The sequence below is a fragment of the Haemaphysalis longicornis genome, unplaced genomic scaffold, assembly GCF_048455015.1.
Source record: "Haemaphysalis longicornis isolate Haplotype H1 unplaced genomic scaffold, Haemaphysalis longicornis Haplotype H1 scaffold_1, whole genome shotgun sequence".
Lineage (NCBI taxonomy): Eukaryota > Metazoa > Arthropoda > Arachnida > Ixodida > Ixodidae > Haemaphysalis > Haemaphysalis longicornis.
In genome coordinates, this window is record NW_027526203.1 from 249410067 (window position 1) to 249437454 (window position 27388).

A 27388-nucleotide genomic window follows, 5' to 3' on the forward strand; every position below is an offset into this window, starting at 1 on the left:
GTTCAGTTATCCTCCTCACTAGGACAAGCCACTGCGTGACATGTACTCCAAAAGTGCTGGCAAGGTAGCCTAAAGATATTTTGCATTATCAATGCAGCATACATGGCTGTAAGGATTAGTATGGCATGCTGCGAATTTCGGGCATTGCCCTCAAACTATATTTCTCCATGAGCACCTGTTTCGATCTAAAACTGAGTGGAATGTTTTTAGCTAGTACAAAGAAATTTGGCTCCTTTTTAGACAGGAGTTGTCTTTTTTTGTCTTGTAGCTGTGAACTTCATTGTTGAATGGTTGTTTCTTGCGCAGCCATCTTCGTCGGATGAAGACGCAAGTCCAGTCACTGCATACTGGCGACAGCAGAGGAGGCTTGTGGAGCCCAGCATGAAGACCCTGGAGCCCACGCAGTGTAAGCACTTACTCGTGGCTTGGGTTCCCTCCAAAGCAAAGCCCAAATTGGGTGTGTTACGCTAGGCATCAGAAAAAGGATGAACTAATGGAGAAGGCGTGGAAAAAGCAAATGAGCAAGAAGGACTGTGGGAACTCTCCAAGCTCACCAGTATATGTTAACGATAACGTCTGTAACGTCCTCAAACGACTTCTCGGTATGGCGGTTGCTAAGAAGACAACTGGTTGGAAATACGTCTGGACAAAATTTTTGCAAAGAACTCTGACAACTCTGGTACACAAATCATACATCAGGAGCACGACCTTGAAAAATGTGATAAGAACCCGTGAGCACTTGCAGCGACTTCGACACTGCAACGCAATTTCTTGCTGACACGCAGGAAAACCCATACATGCCCTCGTTTAACGCAGCATGGCAGCTTTGTGTTTATTTGCAATGTTTTCCTGCCAGTATTTCCCCTTTGTCCTTGGGAAATATTTGGCCCTGTAATTTAAACTTATTGCCCTTTATCGCCATGAGCAACTGACATATGACCAACTTTTTTGTTGTTTTTACATGGAAAAGTTGTAGAACTGTTGCTGCTGAAGAATTTCTAAGCATGATAAAGGACCTGCCGCCCCTGCCAATAACAAGCAATGTGCCCTATCGCATGCATAGTATGGTCGTGCCTTCTAATTTTTTACCTTGTTTCACATTCTTCCCTGCCGTGAAAAACATTGATTTATTAGATATGAAGCATTATATCACGAATCAATCGTGAACCACAATTAAAAACATGGTGGTGTATCATGTATGCTGATATTGTCACGTGGCCAAAATACATGGTTCGCGGCAATATTAAGCAGAATGCAGTGTGAATTGTTTCAGATTTTTTATTTAGTTACACTTGACTATGAAGTACTTACTGTGAAATCGGGTTCACATTATTTCTACCTGTTATCGTCCACCGGGTGGTGGTAGTTCTAAATTTATTTTCGTTTTCGATTCTTTTCTTGAATTTGTGAACATTCACAATGACCAGTTAATATTAGGTTAATATTAACATTGACCTGCTGGTTGAGAGTATAATATAAAAACTGTGTGTAACTATCTTAAATCCTCACTTCTGTCATAACACAATCGCTTCACTAACTGGATTAAACTCTAAAACTCTTCTAGACCTTTTCGTTACAAATTTAAACATCCACAGTGTTATAACTGTTGTCATTTCCTATGCAATTAGTGATTGTTTTTCAATTGTTCTCTCAATTGAGCACACTGAAAAAATAAAATTCTGACCAGTCAACATGTAGGCGAATCGTGAAACTGTAGCTTTGTTTCAACAATGTGTAACCAATATAACTTACGATGATGTTCTTTGCGACGAAAATTGTGAAAAGGCTTATGATATCTTTATGACTTAGTTTATGGGCGCCTATTTTGCTTCCCTCTATCGTAAAACATAGGCACCAACAAAGAAACACGGATTTCTAAAGCTTATTATAAAACGGGACAAACTCTAGTCTTCATCTAAAGTCGGTGCCCTCACGTACTAATGAAATTAATAGAATTTAGAAATTATATTACTAATGAGCTTCATGCTGCCAAAAAATGATACATCAACCTTTTCAGCTCAAGAGGACATATGGAAAGTCTAAAATACTTTACTAGACCGTTCTCCAAAGCTTATCAATAAAATAACCCGAGGAAACAGTGAATTAAAGGGACACTGAAGTGATTTGTAAACATTGCGGGATTACTAGCGCAAATTGTAGTTCGGAGTCCGTAGGCATTGTTTCGACCACTCTGGCCGCGTTTACGCGAATTTATTTAGTAGAAAAATCAATTCGAAAATGCTGTCCTCCTCTCTTTACGCTCGCCCATTTTCTGTGGCGTTTTCGTGTGACGTCAGCAGGAGATGAGCTGGAAAATGGCTGCGCTACTGCACGGTTCGCCGACCAGCCGACCTACCGATCGAGTCAGTCGGCCCAGCGTTTCGTCCGCCGGCCGCCGACGGGTCATCGCTATTCGCTCGCTCAATTGAAACTAAGCCATAACACCTTTGTGAATGAAAGAATGTGCCTTTCCTTACGTTGTTAGTTTGTACACTGTGTCAAACTCAGAGTCCGGGTCGCTCCACACAAGCGCTGCACAAGTGCACATGCGACGCTTCGCTGACTTTACGCTAGTAGGAAAATCTAAGGCCAATTGAAGGCGGGAGAAGAGTCAGCGAAGTCAATATAGGTACTAAGAAAATAAAATCACCCGAAACTTTTACCGTACAGCGCAAAACTAGGGAGCAGGAAGCACTTTTTGCGCTGGGTAAACAAGCACAGCGGTCAGCAGCACGACCGCACATCTGCGAACGCTTTTCCGTCAAAGAAATGCAATTGCTAGACGTGAGATATTGTGGAAGTTTGGGGGACACTTACTGCAGGAGTGATATACAACAAATAGTCACATAAAGTACTTGAAATGCTTAAAATAAATAAAAGTGTAAACTGGTCATACATTATAAACCTTATATATCCAAACCGGCCAGTGCCGGCTCATGGCCTAGCGGTCTGAGGCGCTGGATTTTGTTTTGAAAGTCGCAAGTTCGAATCCCCGAGGGTACATGTATTTTTTTTTTTTGTAAGTTGATTTTTTCGTATGCGGCCGATGTTTTCTGAACTGAGTTCACCATTTTTGGGCCGTAACGTTCACTGCTCCACGAGCGAGATCGCAGAACGCGCGCATACTGACAATGGCGCGCTAGCGAGTTCTCGTTGGCCTGCTGTTGCCACAAGCACCGACTGCTTGCGGGCAGTGGGCCCAGGCCTGAATCAGCACACCCTTGGCCTGGTGCGAACTAGCTTTTTACGAACAGACATGAGTGAGGCAAGCTCCGAATATGCGGGAAAAGCGCATGGCATTTGAGTCTGCGGTGACGCGGAGGGCGTTCATCCACTGCGTAGGCCTCGTCTAGTGATTTCTACGATTCCAAGCCGCCCTGGGAGGTTTATCTTAGACATTTGACAGCCGACAACATGGCAGAAGCGCGGTACGGCGATAATTGAGAAATCGAGAATGCCCATCCAACAACGCCATCAGATGTCAAGCATGTTGTTTTACAGAACCGAAACCGAAACTTTTGATTGCTAACCTTGGGCATCGTCCAATCACGGTGCCCCCCCCCTCCTGACGTCACAGCCTTTAGTTGGTGCGGCCGCCGCAAACCGCGCATAGTAGTTTTTCTTCTTTCGCGCTTTGTAAAATAATTACCGATTTGTCAACCGGATAAACGATGAATAGTGTGTTAATTTGAGCCAGTCTACACAGTGCAAGCAAAAACGGGAGCTTGACAAATTCATTTCAGTGTCCCTTTAACTGGAGTACTAGCCGATGCTTTCAGTGACCACCTCCTTTGAGTAGCACTGATATCCACTAACAATGACGGTCATTTACCTTTCATTAAACACTACAATAACACAATGTTTTTGGAGCCAACTGTCGAGGAAGAAATTGTTTTTTTAGTTAAATAATAGCAAATTAGGAGATGCTTTCAGTTTACAAATCAAGTCAATCAAGTGTGTTATTGATAAAATACTACGCTGTTAGTGCACATAAGTAATGCCTGCTTTCTAAATGCTATATTTCTGCACAGCATGCAATGTGCAAGGGTTACTGTCACATTTAAAAAAGGAAACCGTAACGATTTCTCAAATTATCACCCAATATCCATACTACATACCTGTCTTTTCAAAGGGCCTGGAAAAGATAATTCTTAAACGTTTAATATTTTTTTCAGATCACTGCAAGATTAACTCCCGCACAGTACAGTTTTCGGAAAAATAGACCTTATGCAAAAGTGCCGCCGTCTACCGGAAGAAAAACGAAACAAGCACGCGACGCCATGTTGGGGGATGGCGGTCTCGGGATTGCTTGTTACGGAGCGTGTGAGGGGCTTTCTGGGCTTGGCGATCCTATTATATTCAGATTTAAGCACAGCAGAATGAGCGACGAGTGACCTGAGGACCTTTCTCTGTTGCCCAAATTTGCAAGCGACTTCGTAAATACGCATTATGCATCGAAAAAGCAGTCAGGGAGGCACGGGCAGGGAAGCTTTTGGAGGCTGTCGCGTTTCTTCTCCCCCCCCCCTTTTTTTTTTTTTTTTTTTTTGGCTTTAAGAACGCAAACATTGAAAGTACATCCGTGTTGGTTCGCATCCTGGGGGTTTCTCAGGAGGTCATTCCTGAAACGCTTCGAGCCGATGCGGGCTACCCTGAGGTTGAAATAGGGAGGGGGGAGGGGGGGCACTCCGCAATATAGCTATACGCTAAGGATCCTCTGGGACGCAGAGGAAACCTGCAAAACAACAAAAAAACACATAATAAAATAAATTGCATACCTGGCATTTTTTAACAGCGGAGCTGTTGTAGCTGGCCGTAATGTGTAGCGTGCAACGCATGTGGTGAGTAACGCGTTAAACATTGCCAATGCATTACCAATAAATTGCCAATGAATAAATACATTATCAATAAATTGCCGAGCACTGGTGAGCGCGTGCCTCGCGGCGACCGCTGAGCTAGCACACGCAAAGGCTTTAGCAAAAAAAAAACAACTGCGAAAACCTTAAAGAGCGAGAAAATGCCGAGCGCTTGTGAACACGTGCCTCGCGGCGACCGCTGAGCGTCCCCTGCTCGTGCCCTGGACAAAAAAAATGGGTGCACACTACCTCTTAGAAAATTTCGCTCGAAAAATTTGATCTTGGGGGAAAATAGGCTACGTTCGAACAGCAGGTGATGAGCGGTAAAATGACCAATGCACGAGTTATTGCGTACGTTACTTGCGCTACTCCTGGCGCTACGTGAAGGTTGCAACCAAACGTTACAGGAAATAATTATTTCCTGTAACGTAGTACTTCCATAAAAGCCCACCGAATGACCAGAATAAAAAGAGATGACTGGCGCGCTAAGTACGAATGGCAGACTCAAAACTCATCCCACACGATAAAGTACGAGCTGACCGATGCAGTGCGCCTTAACTACCAGCAGGCAGGAGTGATCGGCGGCAAATACAGGGCTAGAAAATAGCTCAATTTGGGACCATTTTAGTCCTGCACATATTATTTGTGTCGTGACTATGCATGCGATCTCGGTATAATATTACTGCGCGAAGGGAAGCCGACACGCCCAAGCGACTTCACGCAGGGCTCGAATCATGCTTCCGTTGAAAAATAAAAAAAAGATGTGCACGCTATTTCCGTTGTCACCCTCGTATCATCTTTGTGCACAGCTAGTTACACGGCAATATTTAAGCATCTGAGGCAACGATAAATGCCAACGTGCGCGTCGCTAATCCCGGGCTACCACGTATACTGTGGTATCCGGAGATCTGGGAATCCCCCAACATGGCGGAAGCGCACGTGGTTCCCGCAAGAGGGCGCCAGTTTTTGCATAAGGTCTATATGTCTACTAAATTAGCACTTCTCGCACGAGAAGAATACATAACGGAAATTTTCGAAAATAAATATATGGTCCTGTGTAGAGCCACTAGATGAAGTTTCCAGTCCTGTGTACTTTTCTCGATTTTAGCAAAGCGTTTGATCCGATAAACCGCCGAATTCACCTTAAATGCGAACATTATGGTTTCTGCAGTAATATCCTCTCCTTATTGTCTTCCTACTTAGAGCACCATTCTCAGTTTGTTAATATTAATCATACCTCCCAAGCCAAACACGTAACTTCAGGCATTCCTCACGGCAGCATCCTGAGCCCGTTTCTTTTTATTTTATATATAAATGAAATAGTGGACATCATTGAATCTGTGAAGCACTGTATATGCCGACGACACAAGCTTTTTTCCTCGGGGGGACATCCAGAGTTCAGTTAAAAGCTAGCATGCTAACAAAACCTTATCCCTCATTAACAATTGGGCTCTTAATAATAGTCTCAGAATCAACATAGCAGTGATGTGATATCTGCGCCTAACTGCGCCGAAAGGTAAATCCTGCTCCATCATCCTTCATTTAAAGCAATCTGCACTAATGTTGCACCAAAGCTTCGTTTCGCCGCGCTTCCTTGATGTGGCGCGCTCTGGTGGAAGGAGTCCTCTTCACGCCACGGCCGTTGAAGAGCAAAGAATATCTTACTATCTCTTTTGCAATAAAGCTTGGCAGGAGCTCACGGGACTATCTCCAAGGGGTTGAGATAGAGAGGGAATTGAAAATGTAGCTAAGGGGAAAGGGATAAAAGTTCAAGATGGCTTACTGTGGGACCAGCTGTAAGCTGGTTCATTGAGCAGTTTCAAGCTTTGAAGAAAGTGATCTTGTCTGACTCAACATGTCGCCCAGAGGACAGCTTTGGGAGCGCTTAAGGAAAGCATGTTTTGATAAACCTTTCTTTGCAAAGCTACTCTTTGTAAAGAATGTGGTCGAAGTTCTCACTGACTTTTTGTCTTTGTTTCTAAGTAAGCTGTTGGTCCACCTACTCTATGATGAGATGGTGGCCCTCATTCACAAGCTGGGTGGACCTTCATGAAGACAGTCTTACTGCTCGAAAAAAGCCAGAGAGTTGCTGTTGTTGCAGACCTAGTCCGTGCAAATTTGAGGAGGAGGAGGAGGATAAACATCTTTATTGTGTAGCAAATTTGTATGGCATCTTCAGGAGGTGGAGTCCTCAGTCCAGACCCCATATGCTTTGCCAGCCGCTACAGCCCGCTCCACCAGTTGAAGCTGGTCGGACAGGCATGAGCTGGACAGGGTGCGCCTCCAGAGCTCGGGAGAGTTGTACGGATTTGGCTTGGGGAGAGGGTGGGAGGGGCATCCACCAACCATGTGGAAAAGAGTGCAGTCTGCTCCACAGAAGGGGCAGCTAGGGGACGTAGTTTGTTCGGAGTAGTGGCAGACTCTTTTTGGGTGGGGAAAGGTGTTTGTTTGCAAGGCATGGTAGTGGTGTGCCTGCTCGGTAGATAGGTGTCGGTGGGGTGGGGGAAGGGTGCATCGGGCCAGATGTAGATGTTGGGTCATTTCTCTGTATGCCAGCAGGGGAGTAAATTCTCTCCGAGGCGGTGTCTTCAGTCGTCGTGCCGCGTGTCATTTCTCGCGCAAGGTCGTGGGCCGTCTCGTTCCCTCTCACTCCAAGATGGGCTGGAGTCCATACGATCTGGATCTGTCGCTGCGGTGGGTGGCGGAGCAGTATTGTGCGGACCGCAGCGTGCACCGTTCCGGCCTGGAAGTGCCGGCAGGCCTGTTGGCTGTCCGTCACTACAGTATTAACCTTGGTTGAGGAGATGGCAAGCGCTATTGCCGCCTCTTCAGCTTCAGCTGGTGAGTGTGTTTTGATAGAAGCAGTGATAGTCGGTCTTCCTTGGGCGGGGCTTACTGCTAGGGCGAACGCTGGGTATGAGGGGTATGCCGCCACGTCTGTAAAGACTGCATCAGCATCTTGACTGTACTGCCGTGAGATGGCTTCGCGCGAGCCTCGCGTCGTCCACTGTGGTGTTCCGGGTGCATGTTACGCGGTAACGGTCGGACTTGAATGCGTTCTTGAGTATGTCGGGGTAGGGGCTCTGGAAGTGGGCCGTTGTAGCCTGGTGTATTTATTCCCAATTCTGACAGGACACGGCGGCCAGCCTTGGTGAGAGAGAGTCGTTGGTATTGCTGTAGCAGATGTCCTTCGTTCCGATGACGTATTATGGATGCCGAGTTGAAGGAGGAGCGAGGTGGACGTGTTCGGGGGAAGGCACAGTGCGCGCTTGTATGATCTTTGGATTATTGTATTCGCGCATCCTTCGTGCTTGTTGAGCAGAGCATATGGGACTGCGTAAGTGATGCGGGAAATAATGAAGGCCTGCACGAGACGTAGCGCCGCATGCTCCCCAAAGCCGCGCCTCTTCGTGATGATCCTGCACAGCATATGAGACACCTGGTCCGTAGTGTGTTTTAGGCGAGTTACGAGAGTGGAGTTTCGTTTGTCGTGCTGGAAGATCATTCCAAGGATCTTGATTTCAGGTGTGGGGCGAATAGTGTGGCCCTCTAGGTGTATTTCGACCGGTGGGGGTGGGTCCTGTTTGGGTCTCCCTGGATGGACTTTTGCGGCGCGCAAGAGAGTCCGCAGAATTTGGCGTACTCAGTGACCACATTGGCCGCTTCTTGAAGGCGAGCTTCCATGTATCCCCATGAGCCTGTGCCTGTCCAGACTGTCACATCGTCGGCATAGATGCCATGCTTAATTTTTGGAAGAGCTGCAAGGCGTTGTGGCAGTTTGATTAGGGCGATAAAGAGCATTGGCGAGAGTACTGCTCCTTGTGGAGTGCCTCTGCTCGCCAGGTTGATGGGGTGGGACTTTGCTTCACTGACGTGGACCACTGCTTGCCTGTTTGTGAGGAAGTTTCGCATGTATGCATACGTGCGTTCCCCGCAATGCAGCTCTCACAGGTGGGACAAAATGACTGAGTGAGACACATTGTCAAGTTCCCCCTTGAAGTACAATGCCAGCATCACTGTGGGGGAGTGCTGGGTGGCCGGGGTCATGACCTGTTCTTTGATCTGGAGGAGGATGTCCTGGGTGGCAAGGTGAGGTCTGAAGCCAACATAGAGGCCGGCATGAGATCCTGATCATCTATGCGACGCTGGAGGCGAGCGAGGATGATATGCTCCATGAGTTTTCCGACACAGGATGTTAATGAGATAGGTCGGAGGTTTTCAATGGAGGGGAACTTGTTCGGTTTGGGAATGAGGTGAACGTTGGCGAGCTTCCATTCAGCAGGAATGTTGCCCTCTCGCCACACTCTATTGAGGCACGCGGTGAGGGACACGAGGGAGTCGTCATCGAGGTTGGCTAGTAGCTTGTTGGAAATTCCATCAGGACCTGGCGCAGTGTTTTTCCGTATGCGGGACCGTGCCGCTCGTACCTCCGAGATGAGGATGTCTGGATCCAGTGCGGGGTTCAGCAATCCATCGCAATCTGTGTGACGCTGTTGTGCACCGGGCGGGAAGAATTTTGCCTCGAGGTTTGTCAAAACTGCAGAAATTTTCTAGACTGTAGTGCAGCTCTTCGGGAATGATTTTAGAAAAGTGAAATCGATATTAGGCAAAGAACAGGGGAAAAATACGTGTGCAATTTACTGGGTCAACACAAGGTTTTCTGCTTAAAATGATGAGAATCAGTTCTGGTCAGCTGAAGATTTATTGCAGTTTGGTTCAATTCTCGACTTCGCTACTCGGCTTTATAATATTACGGTAAAGCTTGCATCAAGCGCACCCAGCACAGGAGTTGAATCCAGTGCCGGTAAAATACCGCCAGTGTTAAAAAGAAAACTAGCACGCCGGAACAACGATGGTGCAAACGCTTGTTCATACTAACAAATACCAGAAAGAAACATGACACTGTTGTACTCGCACGCTTTCACACAGGGCAGTAACACGTTGCGCGATACACACTCATGGGGCCGGCTGCATATTGGAAAGTGAGAGTAGGAGTCAGAGCCCTAGGGCACAGAGCGTGCAATTTTTTCTTGGGAGCCCGTAGAGAAACAGACATTTAGGTTGTGTGCTAGAAGTATTTACATAAAATGCGTTGACTACCTTCTGCGCGGCTGCCGTCCAACAACGTCATTTTGCAGAACCTGCGCTTCTTAAGCACACAGCTGAGGGAAGAGGAGTGCTCTTGCGCTCATTTCAGGGTGCTAGCTACCAGGGTGTCGCAAGTGATCCAACCCTGCGGTGTCTTTACTTTAATGCATGAATACATGCTCCTCCAGCTTGAACATGTTGAATCAGACCCGCTTACACGGATTTATGAGTATTGGCAGCAGAGTTTTGAGCAGAAGTAGGCTGACAACAAAACCAAATTCCTTCTCTAGGCTAGTGAAGGCGTTGCTTTGCATTCCACATAGAAATGCGGTTGTCGAAAGGGGCTTCAGTAAGAACGACCGGCACTTTAAAGGAGCCATGAAGACAAAATACAAGTTTGTGTTATTCGAAAGATTTCGTGTTTTATAGTGCCCCCAGCGCTTGTCCGAATGCAAACGACGCTTTGTTCACTGAGAAATTAATCAATTTAAGTTAAAAGTTTGATTTTCCCGCTAAATCGTGTGTTTTTGTGGTCCGCAATGACATCACAGACCGCCCTGCAGCCTAGGGTCCCTTGATTCATGCGTCTGCCGTACAGGGTGGAGACACGTATACGCTGGCGCCGCCGAAACAAGTCATTGTATCAAAATCTCGCTACAATTATCGCCGCAACGTGGTTAACTGGCGAAGTTTGAATCATCTTATCTGTTTCGCGTTGCTGGGTCGCGTGGGAAACGAAAAGAACGACTCGTTGAGCACGTTGACCAATTGCAGCGGCACGGGACCGTTCAAAGGGTGTCTCCACCCTGTACGGCAGCGTTGGCATCGAGGTGCTCACGCGTTTGTTTACGTTAAACCTAGCGCCACCATACTGTGGCATGCCGTTTTGTGCCTTTGGTTTGTTTTTAAACTTCTTTAACCTGACTTGTTTTTGTTCTGGGAGAAAATCGTTGCCTGAAACATAGTGCTCGCTCGACAAATATGGTCACGTAAGACACCGTAGCGTCAATCAATCGGCCAGTATCGTCTGAGACGACCCCAAAGCTCCGCAGTTCTGTGCAGCTAAACAAGCATAGTGCGTGCAGTACCAACAGCAGTACGCATCGGTACTTCTATGTTTACATGTGCATTCGTAACTTACACTGTTTGTCCCACCATTCTTAAGGCTTTAAAAAGAATGTGCCCTAAATTTAAGCGCAAATAGCTCGTTCAGCAAGCTTATAAACTCTGCCTAATTTGCGTTTGCTTTTGCCGCCCTCCGCCAATCGCAGAGCTGTCTCGTGACATCATAGGTTCTGTTGCGGGAAATGAGCTAGTGGGTCGCATGGCCATTCCCTTTTTTCCTAATTATGTAGCTTATTTGAGCGAAGTTTACGTTAAAAGTGGTGTCAGTATGATTCTAACGAGGCAATCTTTTTAATGAACCAAAGTTGTGTTTTCTCTTCATGGCTCCTTTAATGCAAGGGCTCAGTGTATGATACAAATTGTTAATGGTATCTGGCACATCGTTTCAATCTCCAAGTGCTTTGAAGCAGATGCAAGTCTCTTCAATGTGATACCAGAGGTTTTGAGAGCAGTACAAACGTCGAGAAAAAACTACCAAGAGCACATTGCAGCTGAAGAAGCTCAGGCAGCTAAGCAGCAGTGTCTTGACCTAGCCAAGGCTGGTCCTAGTCACGATGGCCGAGACAGGCTCCAGCAATAAGTGGAGACTAAAAAAAAAAAAAAAAAAGCTGGCGAATTCATAGCATTTAATTAGCCACGGCATAAAGTCCAAATGAGTTTTCAGTGGATCTAGTCATGTTGTGTTTTATTTTCATGTAGTTGTTTTTAGCTTCAAAATGTTCTAATGTTTTTTGTACATAAAACTCCACATTAAGGGACTGTTTCGTTCATTATAATTTTATGAAAAGTTCTGTAGCCTACTGAATCGAATCGTACCACGATAGTCATTTTTTAAATAAAAAGTCAAGTTCCTTCTCGATCTGTTGGCTCATGTGGTGAATTTACACGCTCGCACGAACTCTTTAGGTGCTTGTCCTGAGGCATTTCATAATCACTCTTAAAAGACATCTGTGTGGCAGAAAGTCTTCTGCGCCGTAGGAATTTTACTTGTTTAAACATTTCTATGTGCCCAGGATGCTGCTTTTGGGGCTCCTCTCGGTTGTGTTCCTCCCCTTCTAGCAATATTTCTCAAATCTTAGTGCACGTTCTAGCTGCTCCAAAAGTCGGTTTTGCTGCCCCAAAACCTACTTTTGGCTGCTCCAAAAGCTGCTGCAAAATGACTCGACGCAATCACATTACTGAGTTAAACAAAACTAAGGCAATTCGCAAGGGGCACGCCCTATAGGAGGCGCGCAAAGCGATCCAAGATGGCTGTCCTAAGGAGGATCGGGTGTTCCCTCTACCGCTTGTGTGCGCATTGAAATCAAAGGGGTTAGCTGTACTTTTAAACGTCGTTAGGTGGCGGTGACGCCAGATTTTAATGGATGTCCTTAACTAAGATATTACGCGCCCATTAGAACTAAAGACGAACATTTCGCCCCACAAGCCAAGGTGAAGAGATACGGCAAAAGCCGCTCGCGTCGCTTGCTGCGGTGGTAGGGCTGCCAGGGCTCGATCTGTGACGCTACAAAGTTAAGTTTCTGTCTGCAAATATCGCTGGTTCACTAGCCACCACCACAATTAGTAGAGTTCGCTCATTAGCGGTTCAGACTTATCAGAGTACGCGCGCTTAATTACTTGACAAATCCTGCCTGTGTAAGGCATTTTCATAGTATACCGCTTGGAAGTACGTTGTGTCGCTCCGTGCAGAACACGCAAGTCAATCGCCTGGCCAGCGTGAATAGTAATAGTTTCCCACTAGGTCTGTTTTACCACCAGCGAAGGCAAGGATATAAACGTTTCCAATCAAACTACCTAAACGTGACATTTTCTTTTTGTTTAAAACAATACCGAGCGGTCGGCGCCGTGGCAGTCTTAGTCGCATTGCTCCCTACTAAAACCAATACTTTGATAAGATGCACTATTAGTAGAGCGTTGGATGCTGCTTACAACAACAAAAAAACACACCCAAACCAGCTAAACAATTTTGTGGCTCCAGATTGGAGCTGATTAAACGCTTGAAGCTTCTATGCAGAATGTTAACCTGCAAACCAGCTTGAGCTGCTTTCTTACTATCACCTAACATTTTCTGCATTGCTAGAAGCGGCTCCCTGAAACAAGGACAATCAAAGAAGAAACAGAAAGCTCTTCACACGTAAATCATTAATTGTAATATGCTGGTTCTAAACTATAGCGCCTGGGCAAGCCTGTTGTCTGTGAAATGTGAGGTGATGGCCAAGGTGTCCCCAAATTAAAAACTGCCTCGCGGTGTCGTACGTGCAAACAGCTTTGTTAATATGAGCCTATATCTGAAAACGCGTCCGCACAACGCGCGATGCGCAAAGCAAACAAACGGTCAACAGCCGTTGGTTTTGAAAACAGATTATGGTTCAGCGTAACATCTCACTTGTAAAATGTGTCATGCCTGCGCTCTCACACCCTTTCTTTTCTATGTAAGAACATGATCACGAAGAAAAAAAAATTATAGCAACGCATTGTTATCGTGCCTTGCACGATTAGGGCGACGGACATATCGGCGACCTGGATCGAACTTGTCATCTGCATACAAACGTCAAGTAAGGGCGACGGAATCTAAAGGCGTCCACCCTGTAACAGCAGAGTTGTTGCTTAGACGAGTTGGTATATAATTGCAAGGATTTAAAAGCATTGCACGAAGACGAGGGACTAAAACATCACAATACACACCATGCGCACTGTGTTCGGTTCGTGTTTCGGTTCCTAGTTTTCGTGCAGCGCGTCGCAATCTCTTGCACGCGGTATATCAAGCACGAGACCTTTTAAAACATAGCATGCATCCGGTGAATGCTGTGCTTGTTATCACGTGAAACGGCGTCAAAATCCACGTCATAATACGCTGCAGGCCAACGTGCGGGCGTGCGGGCTCCGACGTTTCCGTCGCTCGCCGATCCTCCATGGAGTGATTTCTCCTCCTGCCACCGCGCGGCGCCACCGTCTGTGCGCCTTGCGAATATTGTTTCACCTTTTGCATAAAATTTTCAAACAGCCATTTACAAAATGCAGAAACAGAAATAGTTCTGCATTTCGAAACTTTCAGCATCCACTTTTCAGAGCATATGTCCTGGGATAAGCACATCAATTACCTAACTGGGAAATTGTCAACTGTGACTGGCTGTATGCGGCAGCACTGCTTTTACTTTCCATTATCTGTAGGTGTTATTTTGTATAATTCTCTCTTTCCATCTGTAATGAATTACACTGTATTAGTGTAGCGTACTACCATGTTTCAAAAAATTGAAAAACTATTTATGGTACAAAAATGAATAATCTACATAATAAATAGTGTCTTTCCGGCACCATACAAGTCTGCTATTTCATGACCTAAACATTAAAGTTTAATCACTGTACCTACTGTATTTACTCGCTTAATGATCGCACTTTTTTCCGAAAAATTGATGCAAATTTAGGGGTGCATTCATTACACTGGGTAAATTTTTCACAAAAAAATTTCGGCACAAAACGCAAGCGAGTTACGCGTCAATTTTTACGATAGGTGTAATGAAAATCATAAAAATAACAAATAAAAACATAATAAAAACCCCGCACACTGCCGCCAGCCGCTTCGCAAAGTGATGCTAAATGCAGAGCTTTCATGAATTGCGGAATGTGGCAGGACGAGTTTGCTGCGAGGTGACAACAGGGCGACCATGAAGGGCGACCAGGGTGCTGCTGTCACAGTGGGGGACATCGAAACAGACACGGGGGTCGACGCAGCAAGCTGAGCGCATTTTTTTCTTTGTCTTGTGAGTAATTTAGTGAGAGTTCTCTTCCTCATCAATATTGAACGCATGCTTGCCGATATCGGTAATATTGGCAAATCTGCACCAATAACGTAACCATGCCCGCTTTGAAAGGGAAGAAAACAGAGGTAAGCACGATCATCATCAGCTAGACATGGCCCACATACGATATACTGCTGCGACAAGTTCTGGGTGCGTTCATTGCGCGGGAAATTAAAAAAATCGAATTTTGATGACAAACTTCAGGGGTGCAATCATTATGCGAGTGTGATCATTATGCGAGTAAATACGGTATTCAAATTATCTCTGAATTTTAAGTCTGAAGTAACGAGAAACACTGTTACGATGGCCAAACTTGCACAACTACGAAAAAATGTCACTCGCTATCCCACCCGTAATCTCGAGCAATGGCAAGTCTACATGCGCCCTTCTCGGCTAAATAAATTTTATTGCAAACACGGCATTGGCATTTCACCCTCACTTTCAAAGAACTGCATAACTTTTTTTGTAGTATCCTTATATACTGCTACTTTTTCTCTCCCTGTTCTTTCACTGTTTTTTTTCTTTGTTCCTCTTCGCTTTTGTCAATGACATATGTTGGTGTATTGCCAGATGGACTAACATGCTTTCTGTCATGCTTTACTGATTTATAATTCAACACGCCTAGTGTAAAAATACAGTAGCCGCAGTTTTTGCGGACTCCGACGCCTGTTGGCTACTGCACTGCACTCTAGGCAACAGTGCTATTTTGATAGGCTGAGAAATGGCCGAAGCATAGACAGGTGGGGATTTCCAGAACTTGTGGATGCCCTTCAGATAAATAACGAAGCCTGTCCACAGAGCTGCTATCCTGACAACAGCCTTGAGACCCTGCCTCGCCAACCTCTAACCTACAGATTGGGACAGTAGCAAAAGGCACAACAAACATGGCACACTGCCCTTGGAATGCGTGCTTTAATTATCCGGTTATTCCACCTAGAAATAACGGAAAAAGGGCTAATGCAGAGATGCAGCTACATAACACAGTAAGCGAGGAGAACTTCTTACGGGGACTGTTAAAGGTTAAGCAGTGGTTCTCAGCTATGACTGCACCGGGTACCCCTTTTGGGCTTTTGAAATTGGTGGGGGACCCCATGATGAAATGATTGGTGTCATAATGTCACACACTTTGCACTTGCAGCTCACGTCCCCCATACGCTTACTCAATGCCAACTTTTTGTGCTTGACTTTTGTGATGATGCGCGTCATAATGTTGAACAATGTGCCCTTGAATCTAAAAGTCTTCTAAACACCTATATGCTGCCTTCTCTGCGTCTGTTTCTTTTCCTCATAGCTGGCGCGTTGTGTGAAAAGCCGATATTAAAATTGCTATGCAAAACATTCATGTCATGCGGCACAGCCACCTTTTTGCATTGGCAGCAAGTTCTGGCGAAGTGGAGGACAGAATGGCAGGGGGGAAAGTTTTGGAGGAGGCTAAGCGGACTCCTAAAATGCTCTCGCGGAAACCCCTGGGGTCCACAGACCCCCATTTAAGAAACCACTGCTTTAGGGGACAGTGGATACTGCCTTGCTGCAACAATTTGGACAGCCAACCTGCTGCTCGTTCTGGGGTGCATGAGTGTTATGCTAATTACATAAATGAATGGCCATGTACACAGCTTTTCTTGCATGCTTCAATATTATGCGCTAAAAGAGCAGTGGATCTTTTTCCCGCTGCACAAACATTTCTGCATTGCAACAGTTTGTCTACCATACAGCAAGTTGTTGGAGTGATTCCATCTATGGTGCTTAAGGGGGACATGTTCACATTCCTAATGGGCTTACCGCTTCATGACCCATGGGCTTAAAAACCATCGTGGGCTGATACAAAAAGTTTTACAAACACATAGAAATGTTTGTAGCGGCCTAGTTTGCTTAATTTAGAAATATGTCACTTTCTTACCGGACTAAAAAATAACTCACTTTCTAGATGGCCAGCGCCGTCTAGTTAAGCGTGGATAAACCAAAATGCGTTTCTTGTTTAATATTTATTTCAGTAAAGAAGCGGTATATTTCTGAAAGAAGCAAACTAGGCCATTGGGAACATTCATATGGTTAAATGAGATATTTAAAACGAGATATATGGTTAAACGAGATAAACATTTATATGGCTATATAACACTTTTCGTATCGGTACACAATGATTTTTCAGCCCGCAGGTCATGAATTAGCAAGTCCCATAGGAGTGTGATCAGGAGAGTCCTCCTTAAAGGGACATTCAACTGTGGTTTGTGGAGTCTGCATCCTGGGGGTCATATGAAGGCCACGTATCGGGGTAACCACAACAAATTTCAAGATGACTTGGCAGTAATAGTTTTAATTTTGCACTAAACTTTCTGAAGTCTGAAAGGTGGCGCCACGTGGCATCTAGATGCGACGCCACGTTACGTGTCCAAACAATAGGTGACCGGTAAAAAGCGCAAAGGCTCATTGGTACGTTGTCTGCTACCGCCACTTCCGGTTCGAGATCTCTCCTGCCCTCCCGTACGCCTGCGTGCGCCGGCGGCTCTCAGGTGCGTGTGTGCGTGTTGTTTATTTGTCACAGGTTGCTTACCTGTCAGATAAACCCCTAGTATGGTCAATCGTTGTTATTTATGGAATTCCCGATGTATGAGTGTTTTTTCCCCCCTGTGGAAACGGATAAACAACAAGCACACACGCGCGTGAAAACCGACGGCCTACGGGAGGCCAGGAGAGCTCCCGAAACGGAAGTGGCGGCCCTCCGCGGGAGAAAACAATGCACCCATGAGCCTTTGCGCTTTTTACCGGTCACCTATTGAGTCGATTTCGATGCGTGATTCGAAAACTGCATGAAGGAATATTGTTGTTTTAGCCGAACAAGTTTTTAAATACCGTTTTAATCTTGCGTGCTGTTAAAAGTACATTGCTGCAGAGCTCGCTGTCATGGTTGCCATCAGTTCTTCTGGCTGCATACGTGAGGCTGGCAGATGTGAAAATTCGGCTTTCAAAGGTTCTAGGACCCTATAAGGAAGGCCGTTTCGGTTCAAGGTGCTTTGAAGGGGCCCTGAAGACAAAACACAAGTCGTTTTATTAGAAAGTGTTTGTGTTCTATAGTGCCCCCACTGCTTGTCCAGGAGCAAACGATGCTTTATTCACTGCGAAATTAATCAATTTAGGTTAAAATTTTGATTCGCGCACCAAGACGTGCGTTTGAACGACGTTTGCAATGACATCATAAGAACAGGTTTTTCAGCTAAACTTGGTGTGGAGCGGAGACTTCTTTACTGTTAGTCAACCTAGATGGCGCCACCACACTGCGCCCAGGTTTTTTCTGCCTTTGGTTTGTTTGTGACCATATCTAAACCTGGCATATTTTTGTTCATGGAGAAAATAATCGTTTCGTATAACGTGGTGCTTCGCTTGGCAAATATAGTCGCATAAGACGCTTGTGTAAATCGGCCAGTGTCGTCTGAGACAACCTGAAAGCCCCGCAGTGCTGTGCATCTAAACGAAGCATAGTGCGCAGTACCAATAGCAGTACGCATGGGTACGTTTATGTGTGCTTTTGTAACTTCCACTGTTTGTCCCACCACTCTTACTGATATAAAAAGAATGTGCCCTAAACTTAAGCACAAATAGCTCGTTCGGCTAGCTTATAAGTTCTGCCTAATTTGCGTTTGCTTTTGCCGCCCTCCGCCAATCTCAGAGTTGGCTGGTATGAAGGTTCTGTTGCGGGAAATGAGCTAGTGGGTCACATGGTCATTCCCTTTTCTTTTAATTATACAGCTTATTTGAGCGAAGTTTACGTTAAAAGTGGTGTCAGCATGATTCTAACGGGGCAATGCTTTGAATGAACCAAATTTGCATTTTGTCTTCGTGGCCCCTTTAAGTGATTCCTTTTCATTTGGGATAGTGTGTGTACTCCTCAAAAATCGCTAGTCTGTCTCTTTAACATACATGAACTGCCATGCTGTAAACTGCCATTGATGGGTATAATTGGTATAACATTACTGCAACATTTGTGTTTGCTTGAATGCAGACGTTAGTATGCATTGTATGCTGTCATAAGCAGAGTTGAACCGGCAGGACAGTTGGTGCGGGTAGGCAGATAATTGAACCCTACCGGTGTATCCATCAGTAGAGTTATAGCAGAGCTCTCCAGAGTACCAGTCCTGGTACTGCACCCGGTACAAGGTCAGCACACCTACGCTTCTGCACAACCGGTTTTGCTGCCTCTGCGCTTGTGCAGGGGTGCCAGTCTCTTACTGGGTACCGTACTGGGACGGTTCGCCACGCTGCTATAGCTCTCTAGTATGAGTAAGTCAGGTTACAGCAGTTACAGCAGAAGGCAGTGATAAATAACCTGCCACAGTAGAGAAAGCGTCGTTTAGTTTGTAGAGGCTTGTATGCTTAGATATGATTCCATTCTGAGCTTTCACATTCTGTGTATGTCGGCTTTTTTTTTGGCCATTCATCTATTGGGAAGACAATCCACTTCCGAATCGTGTGACTTGTTTGTTGCATGTTAGGCCTGGGATACCAGCACAGAGGCCAAGCTTGACCCCTGGTTATATGACGTGGTCTCAAAAGCCATGTCTTATGCCTTCTTATTTCTTACTATGCCTTCTTATGTCAATTGTGGATGAGACCTGCTGTCTCAAGTGTCATTTGGAAAGGGCAGTATCATTTGCAGCTTTTTGCAATCATTGTGTATGGTGCTGTTCTCAGGGATACCAACATCTATTGTAACTTGTAACATTTAAACAAGGGCTTTTGTTATGGTAACAGGTAAAGCGCAATGGGTTTTTTTTTTAACACGAAAGTGTTTTACTCCCGGATACAGCAAGATTTCACTTGCGTCATATCCGTCACGGAAATAACGATAGTACAACAAAGCAAGCGGCCTGTAAAGTGTGCACCCCTGCACACAGAATCTGCTTGCGGGGAAGCAACCTTTAGTACTATAGAGTATGTTATACTTAGGGTTGTTCGTTTTCGGGTTTTATATTTAACGTGAAAGTGTTTTATGCCGGTATACACTAAGATTTCATTGACGTCATATCCGTCATGGAATGACGTCGCGAAATGACGCCAGCACACCTTTGCAGAAGCGACCCGGCAGCAGGACGTGTCTCGCGAAGCGCACCAACAAGACAGCCGCCTACCCGCAAATTTCACTGCACATTTCACTTCGTGTTTTACCGATTCCTATGACAGAAATCGACCACAGTTTTTTTTTCTTCTTGGCATCATGGAATGTTTAGTAACTGTATTCTCGGATGGCCACTAGTGAAAGCCTGCTCTTGGGCCCTGGCAATGGGGAAAAGGAATTAGTGGTGGTCTACTTTTTTTGGTTAAAATGTACGCTTTGCCAGGGGGAAAGTCTGCAGTCCAAATTCCAGGCATGTGAGCGTACACCCATGAATATTTTTGGGTGCCTGGGCTGTTTGGGGAAACAAATCACTCCTGTGTCTATCAGCTTCAGGTTAACTCCCTCCTTTGTTTTGTTACAGCTGAGCGACCTGCCAATCTCTCGGAGGCAGAAAGTGTTCACATTCCACCGTCATCAGATCCAGAAGGGCACATGCCAATCGTCTCTGCTCCGGAAAAGGGCCAGGAAATGGCTGCTGTCTCCGTAGAAGCCCCCCGCAGTCCCCAGGCTAGACGAGGCATCCCTCATTCCTGGAAGGTACGGGTGCACACCTTGTTTGCTCGCTTGTGTGCAGGGTAGCTTCTTTGTCTGTGCACTGCCCACTGGTTCGTTATGGTCCAGGCGCTGCTGATAGTGCTGTGTTACACATCTATTTGTTGCACTTGTCTGACCAGCTTGGTGATTGGGCTGTATTTTTTTACGTGAACGTGGTAGATGGAAAAGCTCGGTCAAACCTGCTGTCGTGGCTGAGTGGCTGAGGCGTTGTGGTGCTGAGTTCAAAGATGCAGGGTCGATACTAGCCGCAGCAGCTGTTTTTCTGATGGAGATGAAAATTGAAAACACCCGTGTGTTGAGATTTCAGCACACGAAAATTAATCTGGAGCCATCCAGTGCAGCACACCTCATAGACCCAAGTGTAGCTTCAACGCGTAAAACACCCTTAATATTTCCTGTTGTCTGCTAGCTAGTGGGTCATTGACTCGCTGACAATTTGTTGGTCACTGGTTACCCAACAGCAGTGACTGATCAGGGACCTACGGGGTGGGTTGCCAACCAGTAACTCATGTGCTGCAAACTGCTAGTGACCCACTAGTGTTCCACCCATACGTCTTTTGGGGTTCTTGTGGCCTAGGGATTGGAGTTGGATGGGAAGAGGAGGAGAGAGTAGGATAGAAAGCAAGGAGAGGGGGAGAGAGCTGATAATAGGGTTAGGAAGGTAACTAAAAGGGAGGAGAAGGAATAAAGTAAACGAGTAGGATTAGGGTAAATAATGGAGGGACGTGGGTATAGGTTTCATTCACTGGTGCGGCATGTATATGGGCAACCTTGTGTGTGTGCGCTGTCACTGTTTACGTCGGGCTCTGCAAGGTGGCGGTACTTGTCCGTGCTAAGCACGTGGTGTGTGTCTGATGTTCCAAACTGTCCCTCACCGAGCGAAAAGTAATGACTCGACTCCAATGTGACTACGATTAATATTATACCTGTTGACACACCATTGAGAATCGGTGGGTTGAAACGGGAGACGGTGCACGCCGTTTTTTTTTTTTTTTTTTTTTTTCCTGCGATGTGCGGGCACAGTGGCACAAGCGGCGGTAGTCTGTGCCGAAGTGGCACAGACATGGCTGTTTTCGGTTGAAGTTGAAGCGAAGAAGTTGATGGCTAAACTTATCAGTGAATACCATCTATAGGGAGGAGGAAGGATGTGAGGAGAATGGGCGAGTGTTATGAGTGACCCCCAGTGGGTGGGGAGACAAGCTCCTAGGAAAAAAATGGACCTAAACTCTAAGCATCAAGGGACAATCCCAAAGATTGGGAAATGGGAAGATGGAGAAGGCTAGAGGAAGAGAAGTTGAGCAAGAAGAGGTGGTGGGGAGGGAAATGGTGGAAGGAATACGCGGGGTAGTGGTAGAGGGGAAGGAAAAGAAAGGATAAAGGAGAGGAAGGGGGGGTTACATGCCAGAAGCAGCTTAAATGCCATCATCTCTTAGCGTCGCCTGCAGTAAACACCAGGCCAAATTTTTAAATTTTTTGATGGCCAAAATGCTTTAAAAGAAATAGGCGTTTGCAGAAGAGTATTAGCTTATGTCTATCTTTAATTGGTGCAGAAATGTGGTATCAACCATGTGCATGTGTTTATTGTGGTCACACTGGTTCTTCAGTATTGTAATGATTCAAACATGGCAAGGAAACTACTGAGTAATGTTGAAGAAGAGTTCATCGTAATTAATTGTGGATTGCTTGTGTATGATCAAGTCAACATTATTGTATGCCTAGAATGCATCCCTTGTTTACAAATCTTTTAGTATCTGTGGTGTACTGAAGTCTTTTTTTTTTTTTGAAGAATGCATAGTTTGCTTAGCTCATGTAGTGTATCACTCTGCCAAAACGATGAACCTGTATATGAACGCCACTTTTTAAAGGAGATTGCGCTTAATGCTTGACGTCGTCTGCTTTTTCTCAAGCAGTTTGTTTGTCATCGCTACAGTAATTTATAAACGGACTAAGTATGAAAAAGAAGCAAAGCTCTTAAACAAGCTTTAAATGTCCTAAACACGGGTAAGCACACACAAGAGTTAACACAGAAACTTCTGTTTGGCGCAGGATGGCCTCAGTAACTGATGTGCCATAAAACCAAACACAACAAGAAGTATGAAAAATCACTGGAAAGACTCGTCGTGTCACGTTGAAAATACTCGCAGTAATGCACTCTTTGTGCCGCATGGAGGAACAGCCAGCTGTGATGATGAGGTGCAGGGGCAACATCTGTCGTCATTCTCAAGTTGTACCCAATTATCGTGCTGTCTTTAGTTGCAACACGGTGCGGAGGGGGAATGAAGGGTGTGCAATAGCATTGTGTAAACGTGGTGGTTAGAACCAGCCAGTTTCTTCAGCTTCCTTCTTTTTTTTCAGCTGGTGAGGGTTTTGTTGGCTTTGTTTGAGCACCATTTGTGTTCTGATTCTGAAGCCTGCTAAGGGTAGTAAAAGTGCATACGAGATGCCTGCACCACTCCCCATTGTCTTCAACTTGGGTGTTGCTTTAGTGGGCTGGCCTGTAGGTTTACAACTTCTTGTCACAGTCTGCTTTGCTTAGAACCGTTGTAATTGTGTTTTAAGCGCAGCATGGAAGCATGTCATGTACTGGGGGTGTGGTGTAAGCATCAAAAGAATGGTGTGCAGTTGAAACCACTCTAGACTTCTTGCTTTTCATGAAATTTCTTATAGTCTGCATGCACTGATGTGAGTCTCTTTTTGGTGATATTCGCATTGGATCAGAAGAGCTTTGCCATGGATGTGGTGCGTGTGTGTTAATGGCATGTGTGCTGGGCTAGTCGGCATTTACAATCTTGGGTGCTTGCATGCATGGGTGGTGGTTGTCGCTTTTTACAATCGTCCAACAGATGCGCATTGCACAATTGGTAAAGCCCCGGCGCATGGAGCCACAGAGTGGAGTGACTCTGCCCAAACACGTCAACACATCCGTGTCCCACGGCCAGCCCGAGACATCTCAATTGCGGCCTTGCCAGCCCCAGCCTCAGTTGCGCACGGGTGATGCTGCCAATGGAACAGCAGCACCCTCTGGTGCGTACTTTTGCTCCCATGTGTGCCGATGGCGCGAGGAATCGTGCTTCTTAGAGGGGTTGTGGACATTGAATGAGGATTGGAAGCTTGTAGTAGGGGCGTGGCGGAAGATTGGTGTAGTTTAGGAAAGAAGGCAAAAGTGATCGCCGCTTGAGAGCTGAAAAAACCGAACCCGTTACGGGTCAGAGCACGCATGACCAAAATGTAGCAGGAAGTGGCTACTCGCACCTGCAACAAGCTGGCTCAGAATGCCCTTCAACTGTTCCATTAAAGCCTGGCTTGCCAAGCATGCAAGAAGATTTTAGAGTTGCAATTTGGATTTAGGGAAGTTCAGTCTGCAGGAATATACCATGGTAATTTGACTACTGTTGGAAAGGCCACATAGATGAATCTGATAGAAATATTCTGATGTACGCACTATATAGCAGGTCTGAGTTGAGGAGGTGTTGGCCAAGTGTTCCTTTGCTACTTATTTGGCATCTGTCTAATGTGAATTCAAATCTTATTTGGTGCAACGTTGGGAGAGAAGTTCTGCCTATGGTGAGCCATGTTAGTGAATTAAGTTGTTTGGTCAAGTGGTTTTGCACATTTTCCAGTCTTCCCTGCCCCTCCTCTCTAGGTAGTCGTTGGGTGACTCGGAGCCAAGCTAGAGCACCGGTACGGGGAGCACAGGCACCACGCAGGAAGGTTGGAACCTTCGACCCGTCGGAGTTCAGCCACCCCTTGGAGCTGGACTCGTGGAGGAACTCGTGGTCTCGTACGCGCCGAGACGCTACCTCAGACAGCGAGCATAGCGAGGAGGACGATGATGAGGACTATGAGGATGACGAGGACGAGCCATGTCATCGCAGTAAGTGGTGACGGGTCTTCAGCTGGGTTTTATGGAGTTTCAGTGGATCCATTGCATCTGCGTGCTGCCTCTACTCGGAGGGCGGTCACAGGTGACAAAGAGCTCCAGGTGCACTTTCGAGGGGTGTCAGAGTTGGCATGTAAAACATAGTAGTGCATTGTGAATGTACAATTTTAACAGCGCCATTTTTAAGACCGCAGGTGTGCACATGTGTAGGATTGATTGCTTCTTGTGGCCAATCAATGGTTCATATTAATCTTAATTTTTATTGCTACAGTTCCTTTATGTATATATGTATATATATTTGCTGTGTTGCTGTCGTTTCATTACGAATCTACCTCACTTCTATGCCTGTACCATCGATCATCACCTGCTGTGGAATTTTTGTACTTGCTTCTCCCTTATGTAATACCCCTTAAGGGGCCCTTAACCCTTTGAAGGTCGAATTTTTTCGCCAAATGCGACCCCCCAGGGCGCCCGGTGGTCAATACTCAGCGCGCCCCCTCGTTAGCGGATCCGCAAGCGATAGCCGACGCGCCGCCGAAGTAAATCATAAAAAAAATAAAAAGAACCATCGGCGCAAGAAAAAAATTTCAAGTATTTCCGAAGTGTGGCAGCACATGCCAAGCAAGAGAAGTTGGCGAAAAGGGCGTGCTTTTTAAAGATACAAGCAATGCCGTACATGTGTTTCATTGACCATTTTGAAAGTGTTTGCCGATGCCGTACATGTACGGCCGTGACCCTCAAAGGGTTAAGGGTATAATAAATGATGATGATGATGATGCTATGCCTGGTTCTAATGGAAACCTGTGCGGGATTTTGAAAACCAGAAATGGTGTATTTTGCAGGGGTGTACGTTTTTGTAAAGGGGGCAGATCTGGAGGTACAGGTGTGCTTCAGTGTTCAGGTGCCCACACTGTCTGTCTCTTGACCAATGAAATCAGACCAGTGACTTTTTTTTTAGCAATTTAAGTAGTACCTAAAGAAAAAAAGAAGAAACATCTGCTTAGTTTTATGCAGTAGTTTGTGCCTGTAGTGTACCGGCCTCGGTGTTTTCTAGGTTTCGCATTGTGCAGTGCTGAACCTATTCTCACAGTAAATGCCACTCTTGATGGACAACATATTTTCCCGGTCCCTGAGGTTCTATTTAACGAGTTCATTGTATATGCTTACAATTTTTAATAGTAAAATAAAGCATGAATTTGTAAAAAATTGTAACGAAAACCAGATATGTCCTCTTTTTTTAAGTACCTTGTTGCAATTTAGAAGATTACATAATTTATTTTCTGATAATATTTTGTATGTGCACACCAGGGTTAAGACCATTCATGTTTTGTATGCAGCGACTTTAGACCTTGAAGCCATCGAGGAGTTCTCTTTGTCCTCGCCGTCCAGATCCAGCTCTGAGGTCACTTGCTCTGAGGAGACCAGGACTCCGCAGGTTGCTGCCTGCACCCAGTTTCTGGAGATAAGGGGTCTCCCTGTGGCTGCAACCAAGGAATCCATCTACGATGTGGTCTCTTCTTTTGCTCTTGTAGACAGTGTCACCATCTTCCGGGCCGAGGATGGAGTTGGGGGACGAGTCATGTGAGCGCTTCGTTTTTATCTTTTTTTGCTTGCGTATTCTGCTTGTATCTTTAGCCTTTTTTGTAGCAATGCACACCTTGTGCTTGGCACCTAAATCGCCCCATTCTAACTCTTTCCATGATTTTAACCCGCTCGCAGTGTCAACAGTGTCTAGAGTTGTCTGACGTCAGTATAAGCACTTCACTAAAGCAACATACGGCTGTGTTTATTGCCTAGCATCGCGTATCACTCTCACTTATTCCTTCACTCCCCCCACCGTTTTTAGATTGGCAGTGATGCTACCGCTGCGCCAATTGCGCCAAACTGCGCCCAACTGCTCTGGCTGCTACATCCTGCTACATTTCCTCTAAATTTGGCGATTCTGCGCCCGACCTGCGCCCAAGTGTGTATGCCGACTTTCAGAAACGAAACTGACTGAAAGCGACATCGCGGTACACTTGTTTTCAGGCCGCAATCCGAGCCAAGGCAAACTGACCCTTTTAGCGGTAACGGTAGAGTCAGGTAGAGTGCCTAGAATATTTCTGAAATATTCTAGGCACTCTAGTAACGGCGATGATGCGTTTTGCGCATGTAGGCGCACAACGCCAAATCTCCCCCCTTACCCGCCGCGGTGGCTCAGTGGCTAAGGCGTTGCGCTGCTGAGCACGAGGTCGCGGGTTCGATTCCCGGCCGCGGCGGCCGCTTTTCTGATGGAGGCGAAAAGCAAAAACGCCCGTGTGTACGAGATTTCGGCGCACGTTAAAGATCCCCAGGTGGTCAAAATTAATCCGGAGCCCTCCACTACGGCTCGCCTCATCGCCTGCGCTGCGTCGGCGCGTTAACCCCTACAATCAACAATCAATCAAATCTCCCCCCTTATCCGGGACCTATTGGGTTCGCGAGACCGGTTGCCGCTGTTGCGACCGTCCGCCTCGCGGTCTTCGGGCTGCGATATGCGTCGTGATATGCGTGCCGTACTCGTGAAGCTCGGCAACAACGTCAGGCGTCGTGAAATTGCCGTACTCGCTCGCCAACGCGCCCCGACAGCGTACGCGTCGACTGGGTGCCTGCGGAGTTGTGCTGGAAGAAAAGTAGGCAAGAGATGAGGACGCAGGAGTTGTAGTTACAGTGGAATCTGGGTGATAGGAATTTAGAGATGGGACGAATTTCTGATAAGTGTCGGCGAAATTGCACTGTTTGAAATGGGAAAAGTTTGGGCTCTTACGAACGGACCTGCGGTGCCCGTCGGATAATAAGAACGAGTCGGCGAGGCGCCCGACTGCCGAGCGAGCAAGCTACGGCGACGTACGGGCTCTCCGCCCTCTTTGTCGCTCTTTCTCCAGGAACGGCCAAGCTGTGCTCTGCTCGCGAAAACGCGCCGTGCACTCCACAGGCACGCTGACGTCGCCGCGAAACC

At 46.1% G+C, this 27388-nt stretch overlaps 1 protein-coding gene across 1 annotated transcript in view; it reads left to right on the top strand.

Annotated features, from left to right (window-relative positions):
• LOC144143833 (uncharacterized) overlaps positions 1–27388 on the top strand; it is a 58413-nt gene that overhangs the window by 22268 nt on the left and 8757 nt on the right. The window contains exons 2-6 of the mRNA XM_077675478.1: positions 307–406; positions 20338–20513; positions 23375–23555; positions 24175–24405; positions 25749–25992. Of these exons, the coding sequence (XP_077531604.1) occupies positions 307–406; positions 20338–20513; positions 23375–23555; positions 24175–24405; positions 25749–25992 (932 nt within the window). The remainder of the gene's footprint in view (positions 1–306; positions 407–20337; positions 20514–23374; positions 23556–24174; positions 24406–25748; positions 25993–27388) is intronic.